Consider the following 11,525-nt stretch of genomic DNA (forward strand, 5'->3'; position numbering starts at 1 on the left):
AATCAAATAGAGATATATACAAAGTTAGATAATTTGATGCCTCTCTAAACCCCCAAAAAAAAAACAAACAAAAGGATCAAAATTGAAAAATCAAAGCTAAGCATATTTTTAGGTGGGTGACGTGTATTATTGCATGTGGATAATTGTTACCAAAACGTATCTGATATCTCCTCATTTCCGTCAATCTCAACTCTCAAGTAAAGAGTAGACTACTACCAAAGAGTAGACTTCCTACCTCCTCATTTCTGTGAATCTAAAGTAATGGCTATCTATAGGGCATAAAAACCGAGGACATGGGAGTTTTGTGGAAAGAGACAACCCCAGATAAACCCAAAAGGAGAGGACATGGGAGTTTTGTGAAAAGAAATAACCCCAGATAAACCCAAAAATGAGGCCTGCATGCTATGCTACCAAGCTCATACACACTGGTTTTCAGTATTCTATCACACATCAGGTAGAGATTATATCAATCATAGGTAGAATGTCATTGCATAGCGCGGTTGATATTGTGCATATGAAACATCAAACAGCGAATGGCGGATGATATTCAGAAGGAGAAAAAAGTGTGCTATTTGGCATGAAGAGAACAAAATCATCTCACTATTATTTTATTTATAATGTTGTAATATCAGTTACTACCTCACAACTCTCTTATTCAGACTACAACACAGCACAAGGAGTTTTGTGGAAAGAGACAACCCCAGATAAACCCAAAAGGAGAGGACATGGGAGTTTTGTGAAAAGAAATAACCCCAGATAAACCCAAAAATGAGGCCTGCATGCTATGCTACCAAGCTCATACACACTGGTTTTCAGTATTCTATCACACATCAGGTAGAGATTATATCAATCATAGGTAGAATGTCATTGCATAGCGCGGTTGATATTGTGCATATGAAACATCAAACAGCGAATGGCGGATGATATTCAGAAGGAGAAAAAAGTGTGCTATTTGGCATGAAGAGAACAAAATCATCTCACTATTATTTTATTTATAATGTTGTAATATCAGTTACTACCTCACAACTCTCTTATTCAGACTACAACACAGCACACAAAATACAATTCTACCAAAACTAAAAAAAAAAAAAAAAAAAAAAAAACTGTACAGATAGAGCTTCCTTCAAAGGGTTGCTTAAGACAAATTTTCTTTAAACCTGGACCCCTATTCTCTGAGCAACCTGCATCAGAAAATATAAAATAAGAACATAAACTCACTTTAAAAATGCATTAACTTGATCAGGTAATTGTTTAGAGAAGTCTGAAGTGTGGTTTAACTAAAATCCATATAAGGAAACAGCAATGACAAACAATGTGATTAACAATAAATGGTGATGGAATTGATATGGATAGTTTATTTACAAGGAAGGATGCAACAAAACATTATACATTAAGCCTTAAAGCAATAACAACAAGCATGCAAATCCTAGAAACAGACAGAACACACGCAGTTATTCTGGTCCTCAGATGTTCTAAAACTTTTCTGACCTCACCTGAAACAAAAGAGGCCTTGATTTTTAGGAATTTTGAGTTGGCATGGCACTATACATCTAACATTAACGGATTGAACTGCAGATATGATATATTTCTATGATAAGTATTATGCTAATCACAGTATCAACGTTAATGCATAACTTGTAAAGTGGCCAAATCACTTGCATAAAAGTTTTAAAATTTTGCTCTTTAAATTTGAAAAACAGATAACTTTAATTAAACTAAATATGTAACTGATTCCCTTGGGGGCGGGGGTATTTGTGGAAAAAAAAAAGATGCGACTGATACCTAATAATATGCACTGTGAAAATAGATTTTGATGCTACGATGCCTATACTCCAGGCAAATCTACTTGGTTACCGCATTTACCAACCATTTTCCAATTGAAGGAAAGGGCATTTCCTCAAAAGGCATGTTAAATATTTACCTTTTTCTTACTAAAAACATTAAAAAAAATTATTCTTTACAATTTAATAGTCATTCACACCCTATTCTTCATTCTTATTTACCTCTAAAATGAAGATAAGCTTTGAAAGATAACAAAGGAAGCTAATATTGAGAATTTTTAAAATTAGATATTTTCATAGGGTGTATTTGAGGAAACTTCAATAATCAACAGAAAAAGGTCTTTTAACATCCACATCCCCACACAGCTCTTTACTTCAAAAGACAGTTGCAAGAATCATTAAAAGAAGTAGCTAGAAGAATATGAACCAGAGATATAACCACTATGTTCTCTTCCTGAAATATATTGTAACATAAAAAATTACATGGCAAAAACACTCATACAAGTAATTCCCAGGAAAATAAGAGATGCAGATGACAACCTACCTCCTTAAAAGAGTGAACTTCACTTCCCCAAAGCCAAGCATCACAGCCTGCATCTCTAGCACCCCATATATCATTCCTACGGTCATCCCCTACGTGTACAGCATCCTCGGGCTTTACTCCCAATAAATCACAAGCTTTTAGAAATATTGTTGGATTTGGCTTCTCTGCTTCAACCTGTTTAAGGGAGAGAGAGAATCATAGTCAAGACCATAGATAGTAGAGGAAAACAAATTGTTCATAAGAAAAGTTCACCATTAGCTTGCCAATACAATTATGATATATGGATGATGTTATTTCTTGAAGTTTAAATGACTTCATTTAATGAAATATGGATCAGTGTACATATGCATGTGTGTGTATATGAAAGGGGGTAATAAAAAAAATAAAAAATTAAATAAAACTATATATAATGAAGAAATCAATGGACATACTTCAGCTGAAACTGCCACAGCGTCAAACCAATGGTCACAGTTTAGAGACCGCATTAAAGGTCTTAACCGAGTGTCAAAATTTGACACAACACCCAACTTCACACCAGCTTTCCTAAGGGCTTTAAATACATTCTCAGCATCAGGATCACAGAGGTGCCAAGCCTATGGAAAGAAAAATTGGAGAAAGAATTATAACTACATAAGTTTAAAAGTCAGCATGCAATTTATAAAAGCTAATTTAGAAATGACCCAACCTTGTTAGTGCTATAGTAGTTGTAAAGTTCTTCAAAGTACTGAGAATCTGAACAGCCAGTGGAGTAACTGACTATATATTGCCAGAAAGGCCTTGCATCATTGACATATCTGCAATTGAAGAAAAACAAAAACATTATTGATTAAGATAAGAGATCCTCAACAAACATGACAGAAAAATTGCTACCTTTTGCAGTCCTGGCAATGGGAATGTGAAGGATATCATTCTTAATAATGTTCAATTTTACTCATTTAAAAGCTAAGGGCTCAAGAAATGAAAACAGGTAGAAGTGTGTCCATTGCCACTGTTTAAGAACCCGAAAACATGGCATGTAGGAAACGGACTTTACATTAGATCCTTTAAAGATAATAAGCAAGAAAATAGGTTGACCTTAACAAGGTCACAAAATCTAGATACAGTCATGGACAAATCCTCTGGTGATATTTTGAAGTGTTCATACACATAAGTGAATTACCAAGATGATAAAATTTTGTAAACAAAACTATATGAAAATTAGGCCGACCTACTAAATTACTGTATTTAAAAAGAGTATTCAAACCAAACATGAGAAAAAGATAAGTTCAAAATCAAAAGATATACACTGTTTTTTTAAATTTTCTTCGTCATTCTATTCTATCAAAACTTATACTTTCTCACCTTAATTAATGTGTCTTTGTCACCAGCGCATTAATCACTCTACCGTTTTTGGATGTAGTACATGATCATCTTTTTAATTCCAGTGATTATTTATTAAATTTTTTTAAGTTGATTTAGTTTCATCTTAACCACTGAGAAAATATAGAAAAAGATGAAAGACGATCGTGCATAAATATTACTCCACTTGAATAAGTTTCATAAAATTTCTTTTCTAATGTGTGGGAAAGCAAGCAATGAGCCACTTTTCCTTTTTCATGTTATCTTCTTCTTTTTTTCAACCCCACCCCCACACCCCACCCCCCCCCCCCCCAAAAAAAAAAAAAACCATCTCCGTGAGAGAGAGATGAGGTCAGAAACAATAAATTTGATTTTGAATTGGAGACAGCTCAGCTGATCTACCTAAGTAATAGAATTTCTAATTCTAGGTTTGGAGGGGGATGGGAGGAGAGGAGAGGGGCTGGTGGGTGGCCAAATATCTTTTCTGGCTACCCTTCACCTCTCCTCTCCCCTCATATATCTTTTTTCCCAACATATCCTTAGTTTGTTTTGCAAACTCCATGACCAAAAATTAAATTATGTGGACTTGACCTTCTAAAGCAAGANACTTATAGATCCAACTCATATCACTGTTAGAGCTGACACAGATAAATCAGCATGCTTTGAAAGGAGGACAACACAATTTTAATCCATATGTCATTAGTAACTTACTCCTGAAGTAAAACATCAATCAGCAATGAAATTACTAAATTGGTCCCACACCCTAGACCAAAATTTAAAAATATCTTGCTTATGTGCTAGACATAAACTGATCCTGTTCCCTCATGGTGACTGTAATTTCAAAAACATATAATACAAATCGGAAAACTGTTTAGTAATCCAGAACACTGCCCTCAAGTCAGAACTGAAAGATCGTAACACCAACCCATTAATTACAAACGGGTTAATAAGGAAAACTTTAGCATGGCACTTGGTGACTTTAGCAACATGTCGGCAAAAAGTATCAACTCTCTTAAAGAAACAAAGTCATTGAGTACTGTTGTAAGAAAAAGAAAGCAGAATAAAGAAAACCGTTCCAAACAACAAATGCACATGACATCTTTCATAACTTTTTTTCACAACCGTTGACATGACCTTTGTGATTGGGGGCATAATAATCGTGGTGTTAGTAATGGACTCAAGGTGAAAATAAGGTGCTCCAAATTACTGGCATTACAACACCGTTGTGAAAGATGTTGTGTTCTTACTTCTTGGCATTACTTGATTCCAAATTACTTTCCAGCATATTTGCACCTCATTTGGAAAATTTTGAAATATGAGACAAAATATATATGATAAACTACCCGAAGATATTAAAAAAAAAAAAAAAAAAAAAAACAAAGGGAAAAGATTAAGAAAATAGGAAGTGATAACAACATAATTGATTACTACCATATAATCCAAAAAAATTGGAAATGGAGAAAAGAACTGGAACGGACCTGAGACGGGATCCACCCCAAGGCTGCCCATATGCCCTTCTGTATCTGTTCAATATCTCATCCTCTGAGTACTTCACCCCATACTTCTCCCCAATCGCCCTATATATCTATAACAAACACAAACACAAACATAGAGAGTTGTCAAAATGAACAAGACAAAATCCATGAATTTCAACTCCAAAAAACCATAAATTCTACTAAAAGATGGCACCAATAGAGATAAGAAAGAGAAAGAAGAAAAAGTGAAACTAAAAAAAACCCAAAAAGCCATTAATTCAATTCATTCAATACATTCCCTCAGAACCCAGATTTCCAATTCATACATACTTACACCCAGAAATCCATTAATGCCAAAAAAAAACTACCCAGATACCCAGAATTCCAACACATGCAGTCAGACCCTCTAAGCCAAACATGAAAAAATCACTTACATGAACACAACAACAACACACATGCAAAGATTTCTGAATTCTAACAGTACAATAAAAGTACAAATACAACCACTGAGAAGTGAGAACCCAGAAATCCAATAATGCAAAAAGACAGTACCCAGAATTCCAACACATGCAATCAGACCCACTAACCCAAAAATCACATACAGACACAACAAAAACATTACATACAAACACGTCTGAGAGAAAGAGAAAGAGAGAGAGAGGGACCTGAGCCATGGGCTGAGAAGGAACAAGAAGAGTGCCAGCAGCGTCAACCAGCAAGGCCTTGTGAGTGATCTCACCATACAAAGACCTTCTATAATCCTCATAGTCTTTCAGTCCCAACACACCCAACCCAACAGGCCTAGACTCCACCACTGCCGTTGAAGATGAACGCGTTGCCCCCACTCTCCCAAACGCCCCTCCATTTTTAACAATTCTATGCAGCAGCAGCGGCACCTTCGTTTTAGTCGCCATTAGAGCCATTTTCGCTGTGTCTCATTTGAGGTTGCCCTTTCTTTCCTTCTTTCTCTCAGTCAGTCATTAATAATGATTGTTACTTTGGTTGCTGTTTGGTAATTAGCGGTGGTTTGTTAAGAATTTCATCACTTTGGCAAAGATGTGCCGTGTGTGAGGATCCACAAGAGGAGTGGCGCAGGCTGACTACATTATATAGAGATTCTGAATCTGGGGATGTGATTGAAAGTTGAAACGCCCCTGGGTTTCAGTATTATTACAATTTATAGCCCCACTATTTTTTTTTTCCTTTTTTCCCTCCTCGATAAATAAATGGATAAAAGTGACTTGACCTGGCTCCCTTAAAAAAAATATATATATATATATATATAAATAAAGAAAGAAACAAAGAAAAAAAAGAAAAAAAAAAGACTAACTTGTTAGTACATAGCTACCCTTGAAAAGTGGCATGGTAATTGCTACTTAGGTTGTGTTTGGCATGAGTTTAAAAAGTTAGCTTTTTTACTATTTAGTTTATTTTTGTTACTATTTATAGGTCTCATTATATTTTTTTGGTGCTATTCATGAGTCTCACTATATTATTTCATCTATCTTTTAGCTTTATCTATAATATTTTTAGTAAAAAATTTCAGTTTCAGTTAAATAAGTTGTTCTCAAACAAACTCTTTAGTCCAATTTCAGGACATTCTTCATGCTTTGTGAACTTATGGTCAAGTAATATTACTTTTATTGACGCTTTTCTTATTATGCATCAACATAAAATTGGATGTGTCTTTAAATTTACTAATTAAACTCACTTACCTCCCTTCTAAAAAAACAAAAAAATTAAACTCACTATCATATTTAAAAATTTTAATAGAATCCTCGTTGGAAGACATTTAATTTAGTTTTGAGTTAAATATTACAAATTAAAAAATATATCAAATTATTTATTCTAGTGTCATACTAATATATAAGAGTATTAAATAAGTTGAAAATGCTAACGAGTGCTCTTAGGGCATTAGTTAACAATCTATTTTAGAAAAGTTTTGACATCATTTTTATGAAAAAAAAAAAAAAAAGTTTATCAAAACATTAATTGTTTCTTTTTTCTTTTCCCATAAAAACTTTATTTAATTGGATTGTTAACCAATACCCTAAAGACACTCGTTAGCATGACTCTTTATTAATTTATCAATTTGAAGAAAAAAAATTGTAGTAAAAATCATATTTATTAATATATCAATTTTAATAATTTTATAGTAAAAATTTATAAAATTTTAAGTTTTATTTTTAGGTAAATAGTGAAAAATGAAAATGACTCTCTCCTCCTAGTTCTTCCAAATAAATCGCTTGAAACTAGGTAAACCATAAATACTAGTACTTAAAAACGAAAGTGCTTGGTAAACTCAGAAAGTCATTATAAAAACAAAGATATCAAGAAATAGGGAACGTGCGAAAAAGTCAGGCTATGAGTTCTCATGTCCAATAAAAATTCACGCTCTCCTTGCATAGCAATTTACAAAAGATTGATATGGAATGATGTGGAAATTGCTTTGCTAATATTTTAAGATTTTAACTTTGCTTTGCTAATATTTTAAGATTTTAACTTTTTATCAAGTTTCAAATTTAAATTTAGGGAAGAAACAAGTTGCTGATACTTGACAGTATTAGTATGCGTCTATTGGACGTGAGAATTGGACATTTTGGGTGTTGGATGGGAATTCTAAGGGACAAACAAATTTTAATTAATATATATAATATATTTTTTTCCTTTCAACTAATAATTGTTCGGAGAATTAGTTAATACCATAGTTATTAATTCCGTTCCGTTCCGGCCGGAACGGCCGGAATTTTTCGTACCGGTATGCAAACCGGTACCGGAATACTCACATTCCACCTCGGGTCAAATTCCGGGTCATTCCGGTCCATTCCGGCCATTCCGGTCAATTCCGGCCAATTCCGGCCGAGATGCAAATTCCGGCCGGTACCGAATTTGGCCTATTATTATTAAAAAAGAAAAAAGAAAAAAAAAGAGTAAAGGTCCAATGGGTGTTGGCAGTTCTTGGGAGTTCTTTTGATGATGAATTTGATCATTCTCTCATGGATGATGATGAGGAGGAAGAGTAAATCTTGTATTTTTTTTATATTTAGTTATTGTCTTGTAAATCTTCTTATTGTGTGATTATATTGATGTTTAAGACTTAAGAGTTAAGACTAAATGATTTGTATTATTTGATATTTAGTTATTTATTTATTAGAATTGACAATTTTATGTTCAACAAGGATATATATAAATTATTTTTTAAGAACCCCGAAACACCTTGAAACGGTACGCCGAAATCGGCCGGTACCGAAATATTCCATTCCACTGGACAAACCGAAACGGGGTCCGAAACGGTATTAATAACAATGGTTAATACCATGAGCATACTTGTCAAAACATGATTTGTAATTTTGCATTGCGTATCGATTTTACATTTTGTTATATTTCGTATTATATCATATTATATAGGGTAAGATACGTAAACACTTTATAAAAGTTATAAAAAAAATTTGTAAGTATAGATACTTAAAAGGTATTTTTGTTATAAACTTAAAACATATTTAACTAATAACTAACGTAATAATCATGAATACAATAATATATACTGTAATGCTTATTACATGGGAATAAAAATAAATATTACAAAAAATACATTAAGTTGAAATGTAATAAGTATTAGTTTGGTGACCATTTAGGAATAGAATCCTAAATATGCATCCAAAATTTAGTAAAATATAAAAAGAATGTGTAATTAAATCATTTTTAAGTCAATTTTTTTTTTTAAATACACTTATTTTAGGTTGTTCAAAATAGAGTTAATAATTAACAACAAGAAAAATTTATTTTATTTCCTTTTGAAGATGTCGCAACTAATGGCTTTTTAGGAAATTTTTTTAAAAAGTTATTACATAAGATGAATGAATAGATATTCAATATTTTTGATAATGAATAGTTATTTCTCATTTTAAAGAATATCTATTCATAAGAAATAATTATTCATTGTAATAAAAAATAACTAAACTACCGAATAGTTATGCTATAGGAATATCTATTATATTACAGTGTCTATTACAGTCTACCAAATGTGCCATAATAAAACTAAGTAAGTATCAAATTAAAGTATAGTTATGACTTATAACTTCCACAACCAAACTGGGTCAAATTCAAAAATGATGATACATTATATATAACTAAGATGATATTTTCTTAAGGCCATTTTGTAGTTGTACTTTAGTTAAATAATGTATTATTAACTCAGTTTAAAACATTAAGGGTACGTTTGGTATACTAAATGTGGATTACAACAGGAATTGTAATCTTTATTACCAAGAATAAAAGGTGATGTAATGGAATAACTAAACTTATTCATTAGTTTGGTTGTGAGTTGTAATATTAGAATAAAACTTATGATCTATTTTATGAAATATCTCATTCATACAAATATATTTCCTAGAAAATAATATATTTTAAATTTTAGAAAGATGAATTATTTTTTGATGATTTTTTATTTTCATAATTGTTAGGTGGATATGGAAAGTTTATTTATTTGGAAATATATTAATGTTAGAAATTATTACATCTACTAAGGAATAGATATTATAATCCTTTTAGAGATGAATAATTATTTTTCATTTTAAAGGATAGCTATTCATAAGGAATGACTATTTCTTATAATAAAAACATAACCAAACTATTGAATAGCTAAACCATAGGAATAACTATTACATTACAGTGTCTATTACAGTTTACTAAACATGCCTTAATATTATTATTTTTGTGTGTATTTTAGTAAGTATTACTGTTTACTAAAAAAAAAAATGATATTTTCTTTCTCATTATATTCATAATATTGCCTAATCAACCTCATAATTCAAGTCAATGTTATCATTATTTTCGACATCTTGCAAACTCAATTTCATCATTAACATCTTTTTCATGTCCATATATTATTTTATTATTTCCAAAAATGACAAAAATGAAACTTAAAAGATTGTTATTTTGCCATTTTTATCATATTTGTCATTTGAGTTATTTTAGGATTACAACTAATTACACATTCATTTTCACAACTATTTTATGTGGTGGGCTGTGACTGGCTACTTATCACTTTCATGTAGACTCATCATTTTTTTTTTTCACCACTCACAATCAGCTATATTGAATAGTTGTAAAAATGGATATGAAATTCTTATAATTTTTTCAACATAAAAACCAACAATCTTGTCCTGAAATTTAACCTAGCTATGAAGAATACAGTCATCATTTCATTATTTTGCGAGATTATTAGAATCCGATTTATTAATAATCACATTCATATCATATATGCTTTCATGCATGGCACGTACGATGCCATTGGTAATTAATGAAAGTTTGTTGACAAAGCAACCATTTATTTTGCAAACAATGTTAAAAGTGCAATAAAGACATTGAACCTTTCTAACCTATTATCAAAAAGGAAAAAGAAAAAGGCATTGCATCAGTTGAAGGAGGAAGGTTCAACCGTTCAAGTTGATTTTTGACATTACGCAAAAAATGAAGAGGATAAAGCGTGAAACAATTTTGAATTGACAACTATCCATGACAATTCACCCTCAAAAAAATCTATCCATGACAATTAGTGCAATAATTGTTATGATCAACTCATTTCTCTTTCTTTCACTTTTGCGTCACAATTACTATGCTCCAACGGGTGTAGTAAATTGTGCATGTCAAAGATTTCGAGATACATGCATATCTTTTTTTTGATGAATGAGATACATGTATATCTATGAGACGTCCTCCAAAACAATTTTATCATCAAACACGTTAAGGTTGCGTTTAATATTGGCTTAAAAAGTCAATTTTTTTACTATTTAACTTATTTTTTGTTTTATTTATGGGTTTTATTGTACTATTTCAACTATTTTTTAGCTTTATTTACATTATTTTCAGTAAAAAATTTTTAGTTTTAGTTAAATAAGCTATTCTCAAATAGACTCTAAGTCACAACAATTATTAAATTTTTAAGAAAATACCACAACTCCCCTTGTGTGATCAAGATATGACTTAAAAATTAAAATAGCTTAGATATATCCGTCCATTTAATTTTTTTTCAAATTTCATGTATGTTGGGTTAGAGTAATTATTCAATATGTTAAAAGTACGATGACTTGATATTTCTTTCTAAGTGGTTTTAGGACCACAAATTATTCCACATTTTTTTTTTGCCATAACTCTAACATAACATATTATAACTAGTTGTCTGTTAATTATACATGGACTTACTATTTTTTCTTCAGCACTACATTCTATCATATCACATTTGTAACAAAGAAGTTGTGTAATAGTTTGTGGTACTATATATATATATATATATATATTTTTTTTTTCATTTATTTATCTCACATAACAATGGGTCTTACTAATTTTTTCCTTGAAATGAACCCTATTAATTAAATTGATGGTGCA

The 11,525-nt window shown here is 31.3% G+C and overlaps 1 protein-coding gene across 1 annotated transcript; it reads right to left on the reverse strand.

Annotated features, from left to right (window-relative positions):
- Positions 1-958: 958 nt before the first annotated feature.
- LOC112038558 (uncharacterized) lies at positions 959-6,234 on the reverse strand. The gene is made up of 6 exons (XM_065765478.1): positions 5,804-6,234; positions 5,142-5,248; positions 3,011-3,119; positions 2,757-2,918; positions 2,326-2,499; positions 959-1,181 (listed from the first exon to the last, which is right to left on the reverse strand). Exons 1-6 carry the CDS (start codon positions 6,059-6,061, stop codon positions 1,152-1,154), a joined length of 840 nt encoding a protein of 279 aa, XP_065621550.1. The 5' UTR covers positions 6,062-6,234; the 3' UTR covers positions 959-1,151.
- Positions 6,235-11,525: the final 5,291 nt, after the last annotated feature.

This window comes from Quercus suber, unplaced genomic scaffold (genome assembly GCF_002906115.3).
Source record: "Quercus suber isolate HL8 unplaced genomic scaffold, Cork oak 2.0 scaffold_632, whole genome shotgun sequence".
NCBI lineage: Eukaryota > Viridiplantae > Streptophyta > Magnoliopsida > Fagales > Fagaceae > Quercus > Quercus suber.